Below are 26,024 nucleotides of genomic sequence, written 5' to 3'. Positions count from 1 at the left end.
TCGTATCTGGTGGTGTGGTGGAAAGGTTTGAGAGGCTGACCTTTTTCCAGCGGGTTAATTGTAAAACTAGATCGGTCAAAAATAGCTTGACAATCCCTCTGAAGAGCCGACTTGAGAGTACAATATTTGTCTGGATTGAAGGAGATTTCCAAGTGTTGGACTAGTATCTGATCGATTCCAGGTCAGCAGATATCGGCGGGATGTGCAATTGTATGGTGTATCGCAGAGACACCTGTAAAGAAGAAAAGATGTACAGGAGGACAAGGACTGAACCTAAGACTTGTCGTAGAGCACTGTGGCTGATACAGGAAGAGGATATTACCTTTCTTCTTTATGGATATACATTTTAATATATATGGCCCCAAAACCTCCCTTTATGTACCAAATACTTTCCTATATTTCTACAATGTTTTTTTTCAAGGTTAATGGAAGAGCTGGAATACCGAATGGATCAGGATGCAACAGAACAAAAGGAACAATAAAGAGAGAGAGGGGGCAGTGGGTCACCAACAGCAGAGTTTGAAGGACAAAATAAAGGGAAACTTGGACAAACAATGGGTATGTGGAGGAATGAGGGGGAGGGGACGATGCCTGGGATGGACAAGATGGATATATAGCAACAAACTCAGGAAGGAAAAAGTGGAATTTCAAAGCCAGTGGGCTTGGGATATGGGGTTAACGAGGGTAGAAAATATCATGGTTTTGAATGGGGATCTGAGATGGTGATAAACAGCTGTCTTGAAGACCTGCAGGAAATAGTGAGATAGAAGAGAATGTGAAAATTGTTTCCAAAGGTGGGGAAAAAATGAGTGGAGGTGAGCAGCGATTCTGTTTTTTGGGAGTTTCACCAGAAGTGGGTTGATGGTGGACCACGTTCACCCTGCAGAAACCTGGAAGGGACAAAGCACAAAAAGAGCAGAGTTTGCTCAGCTTCATCACGGGTGATTAAAATAATCTTGAAGGCCTTGGCTTCCATGGCAACAACCTAAGCAAGATGTGAGGCAGGTGAGACAGCCCAGAAAGGAGAGCAGTACTCCATCAAGCTGTGGATGAAGGCATTTTAGGTGGATCGGAGTTCAGGTGTGCCAAGGAAGAACTTTGTATGATGCAGGATGCCCAGTTGTTGACTGGCTTTGGAGGCAAACTTTGGAATGTGATTTGCCCAAGAAATATCATGGCTCATATTTAGACCCAGGAGTTTGAATGAGTGAACTTTCTCAAGAGGATTGTTAAGAAAGTAGATCGGAGGGCTTGCAACACTGCCCTTTCGGAGAGAGATAGTGAGAGTGTGAGATTTGTCAGGAGTATATATATTCCAAGTGTTTGACCAGCTTGTAATTTTTTTCAAGGTCTAAAGAGAGTGAAGAGGCCGCAACCTGCCTACCTGAAGTATGAGGGACGTCACGGCAGCGGGTGGTGTCCACATCAAATATATAAAGGGGATAGATAGATGAAGGGGATAAAATAGATAAAGGGGATGCTTATGGAGAGCATAACAACATGCTCCCCATTTACTTGGAGAACATGTTGTTATGCTCTCCAAATAAATTAATTGCTTTTCAGCATATAGCTCTTTGTAAAATCCTTGGTTTTCTGAAACCTCCCTTTTCACAGACTTCTTTTTCCCCATACTTCATAAAACTCCCTTTTTTTTTTGGGTAATTCCTGCAACTCCTCTTTCCCACCTTCTTATGAAAGCAGTTTTCCTCAGCACCATCCATGCAGCATTCTTCTGCAATGCTTCCGGCCTTCTGTACCAGAAGGTGCAGTTTTTCGAATGGCACTTGATGCAGATGCCGAGATACTCTCACGAAAATGCTAAATCAGGAAAACGAAAAAAAAAAACATAATAAAAGTTAAAAACACAGAATAAATAGACTTCATAAATAAATAAAAAGCAGTCAATGGACTTGTAATGTGAGTACTCACTGTCTTCTAGCATAGTCAAAATCAATGTTAAATTATTTTAAATAATTAAATTAATGTTGATATTTGAACTATGGTACTTTGAAGCATGATTTGGTATGAACAGGTATACATCATGCCAGTGTTTGTGGAGGGAAATATGGGAGAACCACGATACATCTGTTCACGTGCATCAATTTGACACTCCTCACGTTTAATAATACAGGGTGTTCCAAATGTCATCACCCCATTTTAAGTAGCTGTAACTTTTTTTTAAATGTTTTTTTTTTTTTTTTTCAGATTGTAGAAGATGAACCCCAATAATTTGAAGATGGAATACTATACACCACAACAACGGGCTGCAATCATTATGATGTACGCAAGAAACAGATCTTCGAACGTAGCTGCAAAGAGAATTTCGAAGGCGATATGGTAATCAAAGGACACCAAATGCTCAGACAATTCGATGTTTGGTAGCGCGATTTGAGGAGTCGGGATCAACTAGTGATCGGATACGTACAGGGAGACCCCAAGCAACGGACAGAGCTGAAACTTAACATCTGAGCTGAAATAGCCAATCTATTGGGAGAAACTTCAAGCAGGGTCATGCAAAATGCCACAGAAAGAACGAGAGTTTGCCAGAGCAATGGAGGGGGCCATTTGTTGGACATCATTTTCAAAACATAATTCATTGAAATAAAATAAAATATATTATTTTTTACAATTTCTACAGTTTGTGTTTTTTATAGGTTCAAAAGTTATAAGCAAAACAAATGGAGTGATGACATTTGGAACACTCTGTATATTGAGCAATGAAAGGTTTTTTGTTTTTTTACCCACACCAAAGTAGAGGGTATTGCATTTAGGTACGTGGGTTTGTTTGCCTGTTTGTCTGCACAGAATGTGCTACCATAGGCCACAAAAGCCACCTCGTGGTAGCCAGGAGTACACAACCGAGTTCCTCTATAAAGTACAAGAAGATAAGACCCGTCGCTTTGCTGATGGGAATACCAATGTAATATAGAGATATATTTACGTATGCTTTAAAAGGCAGTGTATAATCAGTAATACTGTTTAATGGGGCGATATATTACTGTTATATGAATAAAATGGAAATGTTGAAAGAAAAAGTATTCAATATAACAAGCATTTTCTGAATCTAATCGATATGAAACGCACCATTAATGTAAGTCAGGAAGAGGATGATAGAGGAAGAGATTTTGTTTTAAACTGTAAATTGAAACCAGCTCATCTATTGCCACCTTACTCAACTACAGCACATCATACTGTTTGAAGATTGCCTAGCATCTGATTGATAAAAAGATGGCGAGCATACGTACAGCGTATAAATCCCCTATTTGTTGACGGATGCACACACGGAGTCTGAGCAACATTTCTATTATACATGCACAATTAGAATGTGAGTACATCGATAAAATATTACAATTAGAATGTGAGTGCATCTATAAAATATTACAATTAGAATGTTAGTGCATCTATGAAATATTACAATTAGAATGTGTTACGGATTCGTCACTTCCGTTGTTGTGGTTTTCATCCACTGTAAACTTTTGATTCCATGTATTATTATTATTGTTGTTTGAGGGAAATAGCAATTATTATCGTCAAAAGGTAAAAAGGTTAATGTTTTAAATGAAACAGGAACCAGACGGCGACAAGGAGGAAGAGGAGAAAAAGAAGGCGGAGCGAGTGGAGTCGGACAAGAAGCATAGTTGCTTTGCGGTCTGGAGCAAACATTGGCGAGCAAAAGTCACAAGTGAACTTTGGGTTTCCCAGGAAAGGGATTCATGCGACAGAGTTGTTATCGCTGTGACAGATTAACCTGCGTGTCAGGTTTTGCGATTGATTCCGAAGAGAATCATCGAAGGGCCGTTATGTCTCGAGAACGGGCAGTCGGCCATTTTGACTCGCGCGCTTTGCGCATCGAGCAAGGTTTCTTTGCTTCGTCAGCCATTTTCACCGCTTTCAGACGTATCTGGTGTGTGTGTGTGCAACGTGGCTTTTGAAGATTAATTTGCAGTTCGCCGACTGTGAGCCGTGGAACGTCCCTACCCGAGGGTGTGATTTCCCCGTCGCCTGGAGGGCGCCTTTGGATTTCCCAGTCGCCTTGAGGGTGCCTTTGCACAGCTTTGGCAGCAGGACTGTAACTGCCAACCCAACGGGATTCTGGTCTCGATTGGACATCGTTCTGACGATCACTGGAGCGGATCGACTTTGGCTTGAAGCCGGAATCAACTTTGGCTTGAAGCCGGGAATTAGAGATATTGGGAATCTTCTTCTTTTCGCTTACTTGGAGCACAGTGAGTTACATTGTACGAACCTGATGGTACCATCATAGGAAATATATATTGGTTGTACAATTGATTACTATTGTTGTTGTACTGTTATTATTGTGTGATCTTAATACAATACTGGTTTGTTTGTAACAATTGGTGTGGCTTCACCATTGATCTTTGGCATACAGAATAACACTTTTTTTTCCTGACGTGACTCCTCTCGGGGCTCGGAGGTACACCGTGACTAGGGGGTTGGGGAGGAGCATGTAGCAAATGTCAGTACCTCTATAAAATATTACAATTAGAATGTGAGTATATCTATAAAGTATGTACAATTAGAATGTGAGTGCATCTATGAAATATTATTACAATTAGAATGTCAGTACCTCTATAAAATATTACAAATAGAATGTGAGTGCATCCATAAAATATTACAATTAGAATGTGAGTACCTCTATAAAGTATTACAAATATAATGTGAGTATGTCTAAAATATTACAATTAGAATGTGAGTATGTCTATAAAGTATGTACAATTAGAATGTCAGTACCTCTATAAAATATTACAATTAGAATGTGAGTGCATCTATAAAATATTACAATTAGAATGTGAGTGCATCGATAAAATATTACAATTAGAATGTGAATACCTCTATAAAATATTACAATTAGAATGTTAGTGCATCTATAAAATATTACAATTAGAATGTGAGTGCATCTATAAAATATTACAATTAGAATGTGAGTGCATCTATAAAATACTAGGGCATGCCCGTACTATATATATATCTAAAATTATATCCCCCCCCCCCCCTCTATTTACATGAAATGGTTTGGTCCATTCGCAAAGCCAAAGCGAACGGCTTGCGAGTACGGTGACAATCCCCCCCCTCTATTTACATGAAATGGTTTGGTCCATTCGCAAATCCAAAGTGAACGGCTTGGAAGTACGGTAGAACCCCCCCCCCTCTATTTACATGAAATGGTTTGGTCCATTCGCAAAGCCAAAGCGAACGGCTTGCGAGTACGGGTAAATAAATCGCCATAGCTCGGTAACTACTTGTCCGATTAATATGAAACCTTGAAAAGGCACATCCTCAGGTCCCCAGCAATATACCTGGCAAGTTTCAAGTATATCGGACCCGTGGTTGTCGAGAAACAGCGGTCACAGACAAACGACACACACACACATACACACACACATACACACAGAGATTACTGGAATTATAGATAGACTAGGGCATGCCCGTACTATATATATATCGAAAATTATATCCCCCCCCCCCCTCTATTTACATGAAATGGTTTGGTCCATTCGCAAAGCCAAAGCGAACGGCTTGCGAGTACGGTGACAATCCCCCCCCCCCCCTCTATTTACATGAAATGGTTTGGTCCATTCGCAAAGCCAAAGCGAACGGCTTGCGAGTACGGTGACAATCCCCCCCCCCCCCCTCTATTTACATGAAATGGTTTGGTCCAAAGCGAACGGCTTGCGAGTACGGTGACAATCCCCCCCCTCTATTTACATGAAATGGTTTGGTCCAAAGCGAACGGCTTGCGGAGTTTGGTAAAGAAATCGCCATAGCTCGGTAACTACTTGTCCGATTAATATGAAACCTTGAAAAGGCACATCCTCAGGTCCCCAGCAATATACCTGGCAAGTTTCAAGTATATCGGACCCGTGGTTGTCGAGAAACAGCGGTCACAGACACACAGACAAACACACAGACAAACACACACACACACAGAGATTACTGGAATTATAGATAGACTAGGGCATGCCCGTACTATATATATATCTAAAATTATATCCCCCCCCCCTCTATTTACATGAAATGGTTTGGTCCAAAGCGAACGGCTTGCGAGTACGGTGACAATCCCCCCCCTCTATTTACATGAAATGGTTTGGTCCAAAGCGAACGGCTTGCGAGTACGGTGACAATCCCCCCCTCTATTTACATGAAATGGTTTGGTCCAAAGCGAACGGCTTGCGAGTACGGTGACAATCCCCCCCCCCCCCTCTATTTACATGCAATGGTTTGGTCCAAAGCGAACGGCTTGCGGAGTTTGGTAAAGAAATCGCCATAGCTCGGTAACTACTTGTCCGATTAATATGAAACGTTGAAAAGGCACATCCTCGGGTCCCCAGCAATATACCTGGCAAGTTTCAAGTATATCGGACCGGTAGTTGTCGCGAAACAGCGGTCACAGACAAACACACAGACACACACACAGACACACAGAGATTACTGGAATTATAGATAGATTACAATTAGAATGTGAGTATGTCTATAATGTATGTACAATTAGAATGTGAGTATGTTTATAATGTATGTACAATTAGAATGTGAGTACCTCTAAAATATTACAATTAGAATGTGAGTATGTCTATAAAGTATGTACAATTAGAATGTGAGTGCATCTATAAAATATTACAATTAGAATGTGAGTGCATCTATTAAATATTACAATTAGAATGTGAGTGCATCTATGAAATATTACAATTAGAATGTGAGTGCATCTATAAAATATTACAATTAGAATGTGAGTGCATCTATTAAATATTACAATTAGAATGTGAGTGCATCTATAAAATATTACAATTAGAATGTGAGTGCATCTATAAAATATTACAATTAGAATGTGAGTGCATCTATAAAATATTACAATTAGAATGTGAGTGCATCTATAAAATATTACAATTAGAATGTCAGTACCTCTATAAAATATTACAATTAGAATGTGAGTGTCTATAAAGTATGTACAATTAGAATGTGAGTGCCTCTATAAAATATTACAATTAGAATGTGAGTGCATCGATAAAATATTACAATTAGAATGTCAGTACCTCTATAAAATATTACAATTAGAATGTGAGTGCATCGATAAAATATTACAATTAGAATGTCAGTACCTCTATAAAATATTACAAATAGAATGTGAGTATGTCTAAAATATTACAATTAGAATGTGAGTACGTCTATAAAGTATGTACAATTAGAATGTCAGTACCTCGATAAAATATTACAATTATAATGTGAGTATGTCTATAAAGTATGTACAATTAGAATGTCAGTACCTCGATAAAATATTACAATTAGAATGTGAGTGCATCTATAAAATATTACAATTAGAATGTGATTGCATCTATAAAATATTACAATTAGAATGTGAGTATGTCTATAAAGTATGTACAATTAGAATGTGAGAACGTCTATAAATTATTACAATTAGATTGTGATTACGTCTATAAATTATTACAATTAGAATGTGATTACATCTATAAAATATTACAATTAGAATGTGAATACCTCTATAAAATATTACAATTAGAATGTTAGTGCATCCATAAATATTACAATTAGAATGTGAGTATGTCTCTAAAGTATGTACAATTAGAATGTGAGTATGTCTCTAAAGTATGTACAATTAGAATGTGAGTACCTCTAAAATATTACAATTAGAATGTGAGTATGTCTATAAAGTATGTACAATTAGAATGTGAGTCCCTCTAAAATATTACAATTAGAATGTGAGTATGTCTATAAAGTATATACAATTAGAATGTAAGTGCATCGATAAAATATTGCAATTAGAATGTCAGTACCTCTATAAAATATTACAATTAGAATGAGAGTACCTCCATAAAATATTACAAATAGAATGTGAGTATGTTTATAAAGTATGTACAATTAGAATGTGAGTGCATTGATAAAATATTACAATTAGAATGTCAGTACCTCTATAAAATATTACAATTAGAATGTGAGTACCTCCATAAAATATTACAAATAGAATGTGAGTATGTTTATAAAGTATGTACAAATAGAATGTGAGTACCTCTAATATATTACAATTAGAATGTGAGTGATGGGTTGTCCCCCCCCCCTTTGGAACTCAAGAAGAGGCACCTTCGAAGCAGCAAAATGTGGTTTAATACAAAATCAAGCAAACACAATATTGTGGAGCACGTCTTGAAATCGCAAGGCCTTGCCACACCAGACCATGCAAGTCCAAGCCGCCCTGAAATCATTCTGACACAAGATCCTTTATATAATCGAACAAAGCCTAAAAAAGCCTCCGCTGAAGTAATGACCTCAGACAAGAGAGATTAAGTTTAAAGGCACAGATGTGTGAAAATACGATAGTTCTCAGGCTATTCCTCCCAACAACCTGGGCTTTCAAGGACCAGGGATGCATTCCCATAATAAAGTTCAATGGTATTTACTTTTGGCAGTAAAACACATACAAATCAAAGGAACAAATCAAAGGATACATCTTACATCATCCCCTGTTCGAGGTTAACTTACAACTATTCCCATAACTTTCTTCCTTTAGAAGATGCTGAAAAAACGTCTCTCCAAGGTTGGATTTGACCGAGCCATGGACAACATGTTTTGCAATTGAATCTAGCTTTTTTGAAGCAAGTAAAAGGAAGACACAATTAAATATATATTTCTCAGGTGCCCTGGGTCACGTGGTGCCCCCCATGGTCCCCCATGCCCTGCCCCCGACATGAGTATGTCTAAAATATTACAATTAGAATGTGAGTATGTCTATAAAGTATGTACAATTAGAATGTGAGTGCATCGACAAAATATTACAATTAGAATGTCAGTACCTCTACAGACTATTCCAATTAGAATGTGAGTATGCCTATAAAGTATGTACAATTAGAATGTGAGAACGTCTATAAATTATTACAATTAGATTGTGATTATGTCTATAAATTATTACAATTAGAATGTGATTACATCTGTAAAATATTACAATTAGAATGTGAGAACATCTATAAATTATTACAATTAGAATGTGATTACATCTGTAAAATATTTACATCTGTAAAATCGGCTTCACGCTGTTGAAACCAAAGCTTTCAGAATCATTGGAATCTCCCGTGATGAAGCTATCTCCGAGGGCCTTTCACTCACTCACCGCAAACAGGTAGGTGGTCTTTCTGTCTTCTACCGACTCCTCTCCGGCCTTGCTCCCCCAGCTCTCTCTGTGCTTTGTCCCCCAAATATTCCTACAGGTCGCACAAGATCTGCCAGCAACCCTCTGATGGTTAAACTGCCGAAATCTCGGGTCTCTGCTCACCTTCACTCTTTCATTCCTCTTTTCTCCCGCCTCTGGAACAAACTCCCACACTCCCTTCAATCCCATTCCTCCCTCCAGGTCTTTAAAACAGCTGTTCACCACCATCTCTTATCTTTCCCCATCCAAAACCTTGATCTTTTCTACCCCCACTAATTCACCCCAGATCCACCTTGTTTGAAATTCCAACTTCTTTCCTGGAAGTCCCGGCAGTGTCCATATGTTTTATACCTCTCCCACCCCCTCCCCCTTCCCATGCCTCCCCCCAAAGCCCTCTCCCTCCCACAGATCTCTGGATGTCCCTGTTCTCAGATGTTGTGTTTGTGTTCCTCCCCCTCTCACCCCCATCTTGTCTACCGCTCCCCATGTTATATGTTTTATGTGTCGGTTTGTCTTTCTGTGTGATTAATGTTAGCTCTTTCACGAGCCTCGATCTTGTATACAACAACAACAAAAAAAAATTACAATTAGAATGTGAAAAGGTCTATAAATTATTACAATTAGAATGTGAGTATGTCTATAAAATATTACAATTAGAATGTGATTACGTCTATAAATTATTACAATTAGAATGTGAGTATGTCTATAAAATATTACAATTAGATTGTGATTACATCTATAAAATATTACAATTAGAATGTGATTACGTCTATAAATTATTGCAATTAGAATGTGAGAACGTCTTTAAGTTATTATAATTAGATTGTGATTACGTCGATAAAATATTACAATTAGAATGTGAGTATGTCTATAAATGATTACAATTAGAATGTGATTACATCTATAAATTATTACAATTAGATTGTGATTACGTCTATAAAATATTACAATTAGAATGTGATTACGTCTATAAAATATTACAATTAGAATGTGATTACATCTATAAAATATTACAATTAGAATGTGATTACGTCTTTAAAATATTACGATTAGAATGTGATTACGTCTATAAATTATTACAATTAGAATGTGATTACATCTATAAAATATTACAATTAGAATGTGATTACATCTATAAAATATTACAATTAGAATGTGATTACATCTATAAAATATTACAATTAGAATGTGATTACGTCTATAAAATATTACAATTACAATGTGATTACATCTATAAAATATTACAATTAGAATGTGATTACATCTATAAAATATTACAATTAGAATGTGAGAATGTCTATAAGTTATTACAATTAGATTGTGATTACATCTATAAAATATTACAATTAGAATGTGATTACGTCTATAAATTATTACAATTAGAATGTGAGAACGTCTGTAAATTATTACAATTAGAATGTGAGAACGTCTATAAGTTATTACAATTCGATTGTGATTACGTCTATAAAATATTACAATTACAATGTGAGTATGTCTATAAAATATTACAATTAGAATGTGAGAACATCTATAAATTATTACAATTAGATTGTGATTACGTCTTTAAAATATTACAATTAGAATGTGAGTATGTCTATAAAATATTACAATTAGAATGTGAGAACGTCTATAAATTATTACAATTAGATTGTGATTACGTCTATGAATTATTACAATTAGAATGTGATTATGTCTATAAATTATTACAATTAGAATGTGAGAAAGTCTGTAAATTATTACAATTAGAATGTGAGAACGTCTATAAGTTATTACAATTAGATTGTGATTACGTCTCTAAAATATTACAATTAGAATGTGAGTATGTCTATAAAATATTACAATTAGAATGTGAGAACCTCTATAAGTTATTACAATTAGGGTTTGAATCTTGTTCCAGCTATAAACTGTCATCCTGTTGTATCACAGGCAGGGTGATTCAACAATGTGTGTGCAGTTCCTCTGATGGATGTTAAACTGGGCATCTCATCTGCTGGCATTAGTTGGTGGACGTTAAGAATCGAAAGGTGTCCTGTCCTTCGAGACTTAGAATGTGATGGTGATAATGATGACGACGACGACGACAATGTCAAAAATGACCAAAGTTGTAAAAAGTTCAAATCTATCAGCAAAGCTGGACTTTTGACCGTTTATATTATTTGATCTTGATACTACGATGTAAATTATCTCATCGCCTTCTCACTAGCAAATTTGAAATGAATGTATAAAGATTTATGTCTTTAACAATTTGTTTATCGACACAGAACAAAGCTAGGTTTGATAAACGAATTTGACCCATGACAGAGCGCAAGTAATCCTTGATACTCTTTAACACACTGAAATATTGATCTGCACTCGCAATACCAATAGGCAGGGTCAAGAAAAGTTGACGAGAATTTCCAGCTCTGGAAATGAGTCAATGAGCGTTTTTCTGGCAGATACTGAAGATATTTAAGAACTCCTTGCGATTGTGTCTGAATAAAACTATAATGTCTGAAATGAGATCAGTGGCTGCCACAAGTTCACATGAAAGTTCATTCAAAATTGCTCAATTTCTTCAGAAGACAGTTTTGATGTCCAGTCTGGATACACAAATCCAAACAGCTTGAAATCTTATTACATACCCTCAGCTCGAGCTTTGATTTCACCTGCCATCCTATCTAGAATGTTGAAATATCAACTTACCTGACAGTGTTGAACAGGTGTGGTTGGGGACTCATCCTCAGGCTGAGCTATTGAGTTGTTGAGCAGCGCTACACGATACACATTTACGTAAAGAATTTTCATCGCACATCCTATCCCCTCCAGAATCCACACAATTATGATTTTTTTTAAATGACAAAACCCTTCCAGGACACAGTCGAAGTACAACCTCAAGATTTCAATTCATTCCGTCCAGTGGTCAACTGAATTTGGGAGGGCATACAGGTCTTACATGCACACGCACACACACTATGATTAATGATGAATAACAGTGATGAAGCAAATAAAATGATAATTCCCACCTGTTCATCAAGGTCTCCTTTCCCAGCATTTTCAGCCAGTGGCAGATATGTTCTTTTTCTGGTGCACTATGCAGTATAAAGTCTGAAATGAAGGTTTATGAGAGGTCAGTTATTTTGTAATGCTACAACGATATATACAAGTATACAAAAGGAACTTTCGGCCTGGAGGAGACCATTCAGCCCATCATGCCTTGAGCAGCTGCACTATACTAACACCAGATACCATAACCCATCCAAACAAAAGCAACCTCTATGTCCTGCCAATATCCCTATACACCTCTATCTTCAGTGCATCTAGATGTCTGTCTAATTCCTGACAAACAACAAACATGCTGTCAAACAAATATGTCAAAGCTCATAGAAAGCATCATTAGAAAAAGATGGTTCATGAAAATAAAATACACATTTCACAAATTAATACCTCATATATGTTGAATAACTAAAATAATGAAACTCAAGAAAAAAAATCTGCTCATTGAAGATATCTTAAATAAATACAATCTACCACTGGGCCAGCCTGGGCCCATCAAGGTACTTGCGTATATACAGCCATAGAACGATATTATGGTGGCAATGGCCTGTGCCGAAGGCGTATGTGTTAGTGTCACCCGGAGGCCCCGCATTGCCGTATGAAGGTGGTTGGCACAGTTGCTGGCATTGGGCAAGGTGTCATCGGACACTGAGAAAAATTATTCTGGGAGATGAAGCATTGCACCGTACACTAGCTCTGCAGTGGAGCATCCAAGGTCATCTTTCAGAGCCGCACGCGGACCAAGCGAGACCATAGGTACGACGTCTTTCCAGTGCATGGAGTTGTCATGTGCTTTCAGGAAAGATTTGAGTTGGCGGTGGAAACGCTCCACCATGCCATTCGCGTATGGATGGTAATTGGTAGTTCGCACACGGTTGGTACCCAGAAGTTGATTCAACTCGCGGAATAGAGTCAATTCAAACTGGCCACCACGATCCCTAGTGATGGTTGATGGAACACCAAAACGTGCACTCCAGGTGTGGACAAAAGCCCTGGCAATGGTAAGTGTGGTGATGTCAGCTGTTGGTGTAGCCTCCAGCCAGTGGGTGAAATGGTCAATACAAGTCAGCAAATAGCGATGCCCATGTGATGGTGGTAGGAGACTGACAATATCCAGGTGGACCCTCTCGAAACGCACATCTGGTGTTGAAAAACTACCAAACAGTGTGACAGTATGATGTTGGATTTTGTAGTGTTTGCATTGAAGACATTGCTTGGCCCAAAGGCGCGTTGTCCTTTGATGTGCAGGATGTCGGTGGTGAATTGCGAGATACAATTGAGTTGGTGAAGTGTACGAGGAGCGAGAGCGTCCGAATGGGTGGACAGAGCGAAAGTTAAAGGTTTGTGGTGTCATGACAGAGAATTGCCTGACCTCTGAGAAGTGGAAAAAATGCTTCCTTTTTTTTCTTCTTTTTTTTTGTATACAAGATCTAGGCTCGTGTAAGAGCCGACATTAATGGCAAAAAAAAAAAACTGACACAAAAAAAAACATACAATAAAGGGAGCGGGAGACAAGATGGGGAGAGAGAGGGAAGCACACAAGTACAACATTTGAGAGCAGGGACATCGGGAGATCTGTGGGAAGGAGAGGGCTTGGGGGGAAGAGGCATGGGAAGGGGGAATGTTGGGGGGGGGGGGGGGGTGTCGATCCACGGGATTCTGATGGTACGCACGAACGAGGTCGACCTTCGAGATTATTGTCACCCCGTGGAGTGTATATAGCAATGCAATCTTGAATGTGTGGAATGGGGTAACGATCTGGAACAGTCGCGTTGTTTAAGGACGGTTAAGGTGGCTGGCTTGAGATATCAGGGTCCTGAGTTGAGGCCTGTCATTCTGTTGAATGAACACCAGCTGGGTTGACTCTGCCTGTCATCCTTCCCAGGTCGGCAAAATGAGCACCTGCTTACATGGATGAATGAGCCATTTGAGTACCTGCGTCAGAGTGGCGATCTGTTCAGGATTGTGCCCACCAGACAAGGAAACTGCTTCGGCTGCCATGCATATGCATCTGAAGATGCAAACGAGTGGTCTTCTTTTTCTTCATTTAGGGTTCCAAACTGAGCACAAGGCTGACGATGTTTTGCTCCCATGTTGGAATACCATGTTAATACCATCCTGGTGTCCCGTTCTGCCAGTAATAGTTGGTGGACGTGAAAGATCCCACGGTGTCCTTCGTGACGAGGGTGCACGCCTCTTCGTCACGAAGGACACCATGGGACCTTTAACTTCCGACCAACTATTACTTGCAGACGGGACGCCTGGATGGTATTAACTAATTAACATGGTATCCTCGTCCACCATTGTTAATCCGGGCCTGATGGTTCATAATCGTCGACTTTTTTTTATTAACATACCGCCGACGGAAAGGCGGTTTCGAGGATTTTTGAGGTTTCGGCCAGAGGCGAATTCGTGCAACCAAATGCTGCACACCGAGGAAATTGTGATTTTTCCGAGGAAAATCGCACGAAATCGCAGAATTGACGAAAGCAAAGATTTCAGGAACGAAGCTTGGATAAAGCGCGTCAGAAATATCGGCAGGGTAAGATGGCCGCCGGAGCACTTCAAATCGACTTCACTCGTGCTAATTGCGCCACCAGGTTTATTATAAGACCTTATTTAATAATCACCTTTTAATCTCCATCATTAATAGACAACTCTTGTATGGTGCTGTTCTCTATTGCGTTCTCATCTTGTGTAATACTGCGCATTGTTATTTGCATATTCTGTATCTATTATCTTATTCTAATATCTACCATCGCTTTCTTTGTCTTGCAGATTGATTGTTCATCGTTGTTGCTAATAAACCTGCATTCAATTGATACATTCTTGTTTATGAACAATCAACTCATCTGAAGATGCCTGCTGCAGTCTGCCCCTTCCCGAGCTGTGTCTACGTTACTGACAGCACTGACAATGCCGTTGCTGCTATCCAGCTCTCCATCCACGCCATGACTCACACGTCCATTGCACCAGCCAAACCGGACAAAGTCAGCCGTCCTCGTATCCAAACCGGCGGTACCAGCGAAGATTGGCAATATTTCACCAGAAGATGGGATGGTTACAAGGCAGCGACCCAGATAATCGGCAATGATGTTCGCGTTCAACTCCTTGAATGTTGTGATGATAACCTACGACGTGACCTCCACCGCAGCAACCCACGCATTGAAATCAAGGACGAGGCAGCTATACTACAAGCCATTCGGTCCCTTGCTGTCCGAGAGGAGAATACCATGGTGTCCCGCGTAAACCTCCACAACATGCGACAGGACCGAGAAGAACCAATTCGTACCTACGCAGCCCGTCTGGCTGGTCAAGCTGAGATCTGCAAGTTTTCTGTTGTATGCTCATGCAATCCCCCTACTGATGTCAACTACACCAAGGACATGGTTCGCGATGTCCTATGTCGGGGACTCGCCGATCAAGATATACAACAGGACATTCTCGGCGATCAAAATCAGAACATGAGCTTGGAGGAAGTTCTCATTTTCGTCGAGGCCAAGGAAGCAGGGAAACGTTCCCAGAATGCCTTGCTCGATAGTGAAGGCGCTCATGGCGCAAGCCAATACAAAAACTGGAAGAACAAAACAGCCCTGATCACTACCGACAAGCAGGCGGCCATTTGTAGTTATTGCGGCAAAACTGGTCATGGCAAACAGCCGAACATCGACCAAAGGCGTCAATTCTGCAATGCCTACGGGAAAACATGCAGTAAATGCGCCACTCGCGGCCATTTTGCACATGTCTGCCGGGGAGGCACGAAAAAGGCGGACAACAAACCTACGGACAAATCAATGGATGCTCATGATGTGGAAGAAAGCAGCCAGGTCCACGATCTCCTCTGCTCTGTCACGGAACGAGAAACGGCCATTTGGAAGCCGCAAATTAAAAGGGCCATGGCCACCTTGTCAACTCCACTACACCTCGACCACCATATATTTGACCACCTCTCTGGCTGGACCAAGAAGAAGTCTCAACCACAGCTGTACATAAAACTCATAGCACGGATCGATAAGGAATCTTATGACCATTTCGGCCAGCCACTGTCATCCCGACCAAAATCGGCCAGGCTCCAGGCCATGGCCGACACTGGCTGTCAAAGCTGCCTCACAGGACTTAATATTTTCCACAAACTCGGGCTGCGTAATGAAGACCTGTTACCTGTCAACCTGAAGATGAATGCTGTTAACAGTGGAAGGGTCCGGATTATCGGCGCCATGCTCCTACACCTGTCTGGTCGCACAGCCAATGGCGACATTATTGGAACCCGACAAATCTGCTACATCTCACCTGACACACGGAACATGTATCTCAGTCGTGAAGCATGCGTCGATCTAGGCCTCGTGTCTAGTAGCTTCCCAACCATTGGCGAATCCAACACAGTTGGTGCTGCAGTGGCAGCAGTTATCGATGCAAATTGTAACTGCCCGGAAAGATCGCTTCCCCCTACACTGCCTACATCTATCCCATTTCCGGCCACTGACGAGAACCGAGAGAGGCTGGAGAAATGGCTACTGGAGTACTACAAAAGCAGCACATTCAATGTCTGCGAACACCAGCCACTACCCCACATGGAAGGTCCGCCTCTCACACTGATGGTTGACCCCGAGGCAACACCAAAAGCGGTGCACACACCAGTGCCTGTCCCCTTACACTGGCAGGCAGAAGTCAAGGCTGGTATCGATCGCGACATCAGGTTAGGGGTTCTGGAACCGGTGCCAATTGGTGAACCAGTGACATGGTGCAGCAGAATGGTCGTCTGTCCAAAGAAGGATGGGACCCCACGGAGGACAGTTGATCTGCAACCACTGAATGCGCACTGCACACGTGAGACCCACCACACCCAGTCACCCTTCCATCAAGCAATGGCGGTGCCACATAACACCAAAAAGACGGTAACAGACGCCTGGAATGGCTATCACAGCGTTCCAATCAGAGAATGTGACCGCCATCTGACAACGTTCATCACACCATGGGGCCGATACCGTTACTGCACCACTCCCCAAGGTTACATCGCTTCAGGTGATGGATACTCCAGACGATTTGACGAAATTGTATCGGACTTCAAAAACAAGTCCAAATGTATTGATGATACCATCATGTGGAGCGACACATTGGAAGAGAGCTTTTTTCAGACATGCAACTGGCTCGACCTGTGCGGCCGTAATGGGATTACGCAAAATCTGACGAAATTCCATTTTGGTCAGGACACGGTCGAATTCGCTGGATTCGAGATCACCATGGACAGTGTACGACCATGCCAAAGGTATCTCCAAGCGATACAGGACTTCCCCACACCAAAAACAATTACTGACATTCGCTCCTGGTTTGGGCTAGTCAATCAGGTAACATACTGCTTCAGCATGACCGAGAGGATGCGACCTTTTCGGGACCTCCTAAAACCATACACCCCCTTCTACTGGGATGCAACACTACAATCCCTATTCGAAGAATCAAAACGACTCATCATATCTGAAGTCGCAAATGGGGTCCAGATCTTTGACAAGGAACGGACAACATGTCTCGCAACTGACTGGTCGAAGGATGGGATTGGCTTCTGGCTCCTCCAAAAACACTGCAGATGCCCTGGTGAAACCCCACAGTGCTGCCCCGATGGCTGGAAAATCACCCTTGCTGGAGGCCGCTTCACCCATGCAGCAGAGTCGCGCTATGCTCCGATAGAGGGTGAAACTCTAGCAGTGGCGGACAGCCTGGAAAAAGTAAAGTATTTTGTGTTGGGATGCAAGAACCTGATTATTGCCGTCGATCACAAGCCCTTAATCAAGCTTCTTGGTGACAGACGATTAGAGGACATCCATAACACGCGGCTTGCCAACTTGAAAGAAAGGACCCTAGCATATCGTTTCCGAATTATCCACATCCCGGGAAAACGTCACTGCGTACCAGATGCGATTTCACGACATCCGTCGGGTGCCAGACCATCGGAACGACTGCCACTGGTGGATGACATTTCCTCCATTATGGATGTGGCCACATCGACTACACTAAGACAGCACACCTTGACTGGGCTGTGGACCACAGATGACGACACTGGCATGGAAATGGCTATTTCTATGGCAGCCATCAAGACACTCGATTCTGTGCGGTCCGTCACTTGGGACGATGTTCGGGACGAAACAGCAAGTGACACTCAGATGCTGCAGTTACTCAATTCTATTGAGCAGGGTCTACCTGCCAGTCGGGACGATTTCCCTGTGTCCATTTTGGAATACTTTCCCTTCCGTGAACACCTCTACACTATTGATGGCATAGTGGTCTACAAGGGGAGGATTATCATCCCACCGAAGCTACGGAAGCTCGTCCTTGAGAATCTTCATGCTGCTCACCAAGGAGTCACGGCTATGACCACCCGGGCCAGCAGCTCGATCTTTTGGCCTGGAATCACTCCCCAGATTCATGAGATGCGCAATCGCTGCTCACACTGCAATCGGATGGCCCCATCGCAACCAAGCGCTCCACCTACAGCCTCAGCTGAACCTGCCTACCCTTTCCAGTACGTTTGTTCAGATTACTTTCATCACAAGGGTCGGAGTTATTTGGTCACCGTTGATCGTTACTCTAATTGGCCAATCATTCAGCTAACAACTGGCGGGGCACAAGGCCTAGTGAAATGTCTGCGGTCGAACTTCGCCACTTATGGTATCCCCGACGAATTGGCATCTGACTGTGGGCCAGAATTCACGGCACATGACACCCAAGACTTCTTGCGTCGGTGGGGCGTTAACCATCGGTTGTCATCCACTGCCTTCCCACACAGCAACTGTCGTGCCGAGATCGCAGTCAAAACATCGAAAAGAATGATCACCGATAACACTGGTTCCAATGGTGAACTAGACACTGATCGGTTCCAACGTGCAATACTCCAGTACCGGAATGCACCGGATCAGGACACTAGGTTGTCTCCAGCCATGATCATCTTCAAGAGGCCAGTCAAGGACTTCATACCCATCATCCCAGGCAGATACTTGCCATCGGACACCTGGCGGGAAACACGCAACAATCGTGAGGAAGCTTTGCGCATTCGGCATGCCAGGGAGATCGAAAGACTCTCTGAACACACGACAAAACTACCTCCACTGGCCGTCGGGGACCATGTCCGGATCCAGAACCAGACCGGCCTGGAACCACGAAAATGGGACCGGACCGGAACCGTGATTGAGGTAAAACAATTCGATCAATACGTTGTCAAGGTGGATGGCTCCGGAAGAATCACTCTCCGGAATCGTAAGTTCCTGCGACGTTTTACGCCTTTCAGCATGACAACTCCCACTACGACTGGCAAAAGTGGCATGCTGCCAACCGTTATGCCAAGTGTTATGCCAATCGTACCGAAATACTTAATGTCTGGTACCCAAGCCATCGCCGCTCCAAGAGTCTGTCTCAATCCTGTTACCACTCCCCAGAAGGGTGAACCCCAACATGTCATTGCGCCGGGCTTACCATCACAGACACTCCGCTCCACCACCGCGATGACACCACCCGCGAGAGTCGCTAACCAACCACATGTGCAGACCACCGCCACACCTCCACGGTCACTGCCTATTTCTGCCCCCTTGACGGTTCGGGTGATGATGGACCAGCTGGAGGGGACTCCGGCGTCGGACAGGGCGATAGTGAACCACCCACCGGAGACTCCCACAATGGACCAGGAAATTACGAACTGCCCTCGGAGGACTCCGACGATTGATCGGGTGGTGACGGGCCGCCCGAAGCGAATTATCAAACCACCAGCCCGATTCAATTCAGAAGAATATCAATTATAAACTCATGTGATCCTTTTTCTCGGTCTCCAGTTTTCGTTCTATTCTGTGTCACAATTGAACGTTTTTGGGAAAGGGAGATAGACAACTCTTGTATGGTGCTGTTCTCTATTGCGTTCTCATCTTGTGTAATACTGCGCATTGTTATTTGCATATTCTGTATCTATTATCTTATTCTAATATCTACCATCGCTTTCTTTGTCTTGCAGATTGATTGTTCATCGTTGTTGCTAATAAACCTGCATTCAATTGATACATTCTTGTTTAATTAATATATCTGCAAATGAGAAATGCTGAAATTAAACATCATAATGTTTGAAATAGCTTTAGAATTAAATGAAACTGGTTTTTTCCTCATACACTGCACAAAAACTAACATTAAAAAAAAATTAACCTGTTGACTCATGTAACGTTTTTTATGATTAAGGCTTTTTATTTTATATAAATGAATCATCAATTTATAATTTACAATTTTTTTTACTGTTGTCTTTTTATTATCTCTTCACAAATGAATTCTGCATGATCGTAGCTCAACGCGGTAAACAATATAAAAATTAAGTGTAGTACTTCAGAAGTAAATACAAGGGACTTCAACACAGGAGGAAAGGCCATAACGCCCACCAAGCCAAACATCGCAGAACTCGTCCACACGACTTCCAGTTCCAGATAAATCCAGATTTGTGCCATTTGGGCGGCCATTTTGAAACCATATGGCCGCCATGTTGAATTTTCGAGTTGGCTAATCGACTGGATTTAGGGAGTACTATATAAGAACATCAGTGCCAAATTTCATGCTTGTATCACAATGTGAACGATTCACCCTAATATTGGGTGTTGGCCACCTGGCTATGCAACCGAAACTACTTAACTATAACGGCACTCGGGAGAGAGCATACCTCCACCTGGTGAACAGTTTACGTTTTGTATCCACTGAGGCCGGATCTGGATTCGGACCTGAACCAAAATCGAATCGGCTTGTTCTTGTCACCAAACCAACTCATCCAAAAAGTTTATTCATAACTCGTCCATAACTTTTATAAATATCATGTTATATTTCGCTTTTTAACCGATCTCTCAATGGTGAAGAATCACTTAAAATTTAAATAATTATTGTAACCGAATCCATATTCAAATCTTCACCAAAATCGAAACGATTAGTCCTTGTCACTCACTCAATCGGTCCACCAAATTTCGTCCAAATCCATCCACAACTTTTTGAGACATCCTGCTACATGTTGGTTTTTGGCCCGATCTCCCAATGGTGAAGAACCACTTAAAAAATTAAATAATTATCATATCCGAATACACATTCAGATCTTCACCAAAATCGAATCTATTTGTCCTTGTCAGACACCCAAATAATGATCTTTACCTGCCTGGCATTGTCTTGTCTGCTTACCTCATCGCTGCATATCTCACCACCCCGAGACGGCTGGACCCTTCTCTCCTGTGTCACACGCTCCAACAATACCCCATGCATTACCTTATCCTCCGGTATAGCAGACACTACCTGTCCCGACTCCAATGACCCGTTTTATCGGTTAACAATACGCTTCCATGTTCCCGCCATCTCCCGCTCCCGCAATACCTTGGATGCATATACTATAATCTCACGAGTAAAGGATCGATCGTGTTAAAGGTGAAATTAAATGTTCCAGCGCCAATGAAACATGCACGCAAAAGATCATTTTTAAAAACGCTTTAATAATTCAATACAGTTTGAGGCGGTGTATACGTACCGAATCCAGGTTGATGGCTCGGACCGTGGTGATCAGCACTCGAACCGACCACGAGAAGCGCAAGCGGTAATAATAACATTCCCCGCATGATTGCTCGCCTCATGCGGTGTCCCCACAAGATAAAGAAGTCGTAAGTGAAAAAAGAACAAGAAAAAAGAAATGGAACTAAATATTTAAATTAATAAATCGGCGCCAGAGCCCAGAACAGAAGTGGAGGGTGAGGGGGAGACCGGAGATGGGGAGGTAGGTGATGGCTGACTGAAGGAAGGAGAAAGAGGGTGAGCAAGAAGCGAGCACCGAACAACCCTTATTTAAACAAAAAGTCTGTTATCCGTTAACTTTGATCGCATCAGTTGCGTTGCTTTGGCTCACGGATCAGAACGAAGCCCATTTTGGTCGCGTCAGCAAATCCTCCGACAATCGAGATGAAGATTACATTTCAACCTCGTGTTAATAAAAGCTGAACCGACGACACAAAATGACTTGTCGTGATAGGTCAGCATATTTGTAATCAGACGTCTTCTTCTTCCGTTCGCTTAAAATAACGAAAACGGTTTAAAGACTAGACCGACAGCTACCTCGCCGCCAAATATCGTCTGAATCCGTCCACAGGTTTTTGAGACATCTTGTTCACAGACAGACAGGGGTGAAAACATAACCTCCATTCACAAAATGAAAATTGATGATTTTATGCAGCCTTGACCTTTGACCTTTTGATTTGAAAACCAATTTGCTTGTAGCTTTTGATTGGTGAACCAATTGACTGACCCAATATGCAAATTGTTCAAATTTCAGGTCAATCGGATGAAAATTGACGATTTGATGTGACGCTGACCTTTTCAACGAAATTATTGATTTGCCTTCTCCATATCTTATTATAATAGAGCAAACGTATATGGTTATGTATGTCGTTATGTTTATGTGCGACGATAACGTCTTCTTGTTCTTCAAAAAAATAACCACCCTCTTAATTAACCCTCTTAATTGCGTTAACACTGCTGACACCCCTCTGACCTTTAACGACCCTTTAATTCCCCCAAGACCCTTCAGACCACCAAGACCCTTGAAGACCCAAAAATACCCCAACGACCCAAAATACCCGTCAAGGCCCTGAGGCTCAAAAAGACCCTGAATACCCAAAAACCCACAACACCCCGAAGACCCAAAACACCCCGAAGACTCAAAACACCCCGAAGACCCAAAACACCCCGAAGACTCAAAACACCCCGAAGACCCAAAACCCCCCCTGAAGACCCAAAACACCCCCGAAGACCCAAAACACCCCGAAGACCCAAAACACCCCGAAGACCCAAAACACCCCGAAGACCCAAAACACCCCGAAACCCAAAACACCCCGAAGACCCAAAACACCCCGGAGACCCAAAACACCCCGGAGACCCAAAACACCCCGGAGACCCAAAACACCCCGGAGACCCAAAACACCCCGGAGACCCAAAACACCCCGGAGACCCAAAACACCCCGGAGACCCAAAACACCCCGAAGACCCAAAACACCCTGAAGACTCCAAAGACCCTTTAGACCCAAAAGACCCTTAAATACCCCCAAATAACCAAAACACCCCCAAAGACTCTTAAAGACCCAGAGGAAACAAAAGACCCTTTTCGACCCAAAAGCCTCTGAAGACAACGAAGACCCAAAACACCTCAAAGACCTAAAATACCCTTAAAGGCCCAGAGGATCCAAAAGACACTGAAGACCCAAAACACCCCGAAGACCCAACACACCCCGAAGACCCAAAACACCCGAAGACCCAAAACACATTGAAGACCCAAAACACCCTGAAGACCCCAAAGAGCTTAAATACCCTTTTGACCCAAAAGACCCTTAAATACCCCCAAATAACCAAAACACCGCAGACACTTTAAAGACCCAGAGGAAACAAAAGACCCTTTTAGACCCAAAAGCCTCTGAACATACCGAAGACCCAAAACACCTCAATGACCCAAAATACCCTTAAACGCCCAGAGGATCCAAAAGACCCTGAAGACCCAAATGACCCTGAAGACCCAAATGACCCTGAAGACCCAAAACACCATGAAGACCCAAAAGACACCAAAATGGTCAAAGCTGCCTACCCTTCTGAAACGATGTGTGGTGGAGCGCACCGAGTCACGCTAGTTCTCCTATTTAAGCTTTGATCAAAATTTCATGACAAAACTCAAATGGTAAATTGATATTTCAGGTCCATTGGATGAAAATTGCTGATTTTAGGTGATGCTGAACTTTAACCTTCTCACCATTTGACAATTATTAATTTGCCTTCTCCGTATATTACTATAATTCACCAAATGTCTGTCTGTCTGTCTGTCTGTCCGTCTGATCCCTGGTACCGCAAAAACGGCTGAACCCATCGGAACGAAATTTTGGGTGGGTAATCCTGGGACCCCCTGGAGTAAAATAGGTTGTATTGTTTTTCCAATTTTTTTCCAATTTTTCCAATTTCCAATTTTTCCAAACGATGGAATAATATTTACCTATATGAACAGTGATGTGGCTTTTTTTGAAATTCTACAAATACTGTTTAGATTTTGATGATTTGCATGTGATATTATTTAACGAATGTTTATATAAATCGTTTAAAATTTAAAAAGCCTTCAATTTCTGATATTTTGCCTTTTAATTTGGGCCTCCCAATTGAAGCCCCGCCCATAGGGTGGGTACCGTTGCTAGTTATCATAATAAAGCTTTGGTGAAAATTTGATGACAAAACTCAAATGGTAAAAAAGTTATGGCCTGGACAGACACACAGACACAGACAAGTGATTGCAAAATCCCATCTCCTGCTGCGCTGGGGACGGGCTAACAAAGATATTTGATGCAGGAGGTAGCTATTCTGCCCATCATGCCTGCACAGCAACACCACCGGAGTGTGTTCACTGTTCAGTTATCTAAAATGGGAGGGACTGAACATAAAACAATGGTAAAATGCGATTGTTCTACAATGGTAAAACACACACACACACATATATATATATATATATATATATATATATATATATATATATATATATATATATATATATATATTGTTACGGACACGGCTTAAGATGTTATGATGGGCCGAGCGGAATGGCTGCCGTGTTCGCACAGTTTACCCGATTACCCCCAACTCACCCGATTCCACTCGAACGTTGGCCAAATCGCGCTACGCTAAATCAATGAAGGAAAGGACACAACGACTGGGATGAATGAGACGACGCAAGGGGTACAGTTCTCAAGACCTCCGGAGGAGGATATAATTAGTGGGGGAGAAAAGGGGTAGATTACAAGGCAATGAGGTAAAGACACAGAAGAGATAGGCACTTAGACACAATCTTATCTAACCCAGACAGACCACAGACAAACGGAACAAGACTGACTTACACAGGGATTGATGGCAGGGAAGGACAGGCAGTCGATAGCACAAGGTGCACCTTGGCTCAGGGGCAGAATCAAACACGGTCCGGTCCAGAGATGCGGGGAGGTATTGCAGCGCTCGGAGGTGGCGTCCTTCTCTCTCCCAGCTCAGGGCGCATCTGACGTCACCTCCCTCTTCCTGCGCATGCTCAGCGGGGAGTGACACGCCCTCGGCTCGTTGGCTCCGCCCCAGATGGGATCGGTCCGCCGCTTCTATTGGGTGCAGGGGTTACCGGGCTCCGCCCTTGACGAGGAGCTGACAGCGAGCCCCTACTTGGTAACCCCGTCGAGCACATGCTCGATGGCGGCTCGTTGGAAAGGCATGGTGCCCTCCCAACACCCCCCACCAACCAAGCCGGAGTGAGGACGCACACTCCCCGCGCCGCCGCCGCTGTTGTTGTTGTTGCTGTTGCTGTTGTTGTTGCTGTTGCTGTTGTTGTTGCCGAACCGTGAGGAAGAGCTGCGGGGAGGTATTGGGAGGTCCTAAACTTCCTAACGGTGCCATACAATCACATTCTGGTGCAACGAAGAGTCACAATTAATGGAAACGAGTCCTTAACTGACATAGACTAAGAATAACTAGCAAGATGTCCTATAGTTGTCTACGTGAGATGCGGTGGACCTGGATGCGACATTTAATGGGGGAAATAAGGGGAGGTCGGGTCTACAGAGTGTTGTTTACAGAAAATGGGACTAGGCAATGGGGGATTGGGGATAGTTGGGAAGTATGGAGGAAATAGGGGAATATTTACAAGCGGATATGGATGGATGCCAATCTCATATCCGCAACATTGCACCCTTCTCTACCTCGGGGCGTCCCGACCCGATAAATTTTTACCTACGTTAGTGTGGCACTCAGATGTAGTTCCCTCTACTAT

At 42.2% G+C, this 26,024-nt stretch overlaps 1 protein-coding gene across 1 annotated transcript in view; it reads right to left on the bottom strand.

The window, feature by feature from the left end:
• LOC137438776 (uncharacterized) overlaps positions 1 to 22,161 on the bottom strand; it is a 77,399-nt gene extending 55,238 nt beyond the window's left edge. Inside the window, exons 1-3 of the mRNA XM_068134121.2 lie at positions 21,729 to 22,161; positions 12,178 to 12,259; positions 1,686 to 1,818 (exon numbers count right to left, since the gene is read on the bottom strand). Coding sequence (XP_067990222.2) covers positions 1,686 to 1,818; positions 12,178 to 12,259; positions 21,729 to 21,831 — 318 coding nt within the window. The 5' untranslated portion in view covers positions 21,832 to 22,161. The remainder of the gene's footprint in view (positions 1 to 1,685; positions 1,819 to 12,177; positions 12,260 to 21,728) is intronic.
• Between the last annotated feature and the right edge of the window lie 3,863 nt (positions 22,162 to 26,024).

Source organism: Myxine glutinosa, chromosome 13, assembly GCF_964187855.1.
Source record: "Myxine glutinosa chromosome 13, kmMyxGlut1.1, whole genome shotgun sequence".
Lineage (NCBI taxonomy): Eukaryota > Metazoa > Chordata > Myxini > Myxiniformes > Myxinidae > Myxine > Myxine glutinosa.
This window is presented reverse-complemented; position numbering and strand designations above follow the sequence as displayed.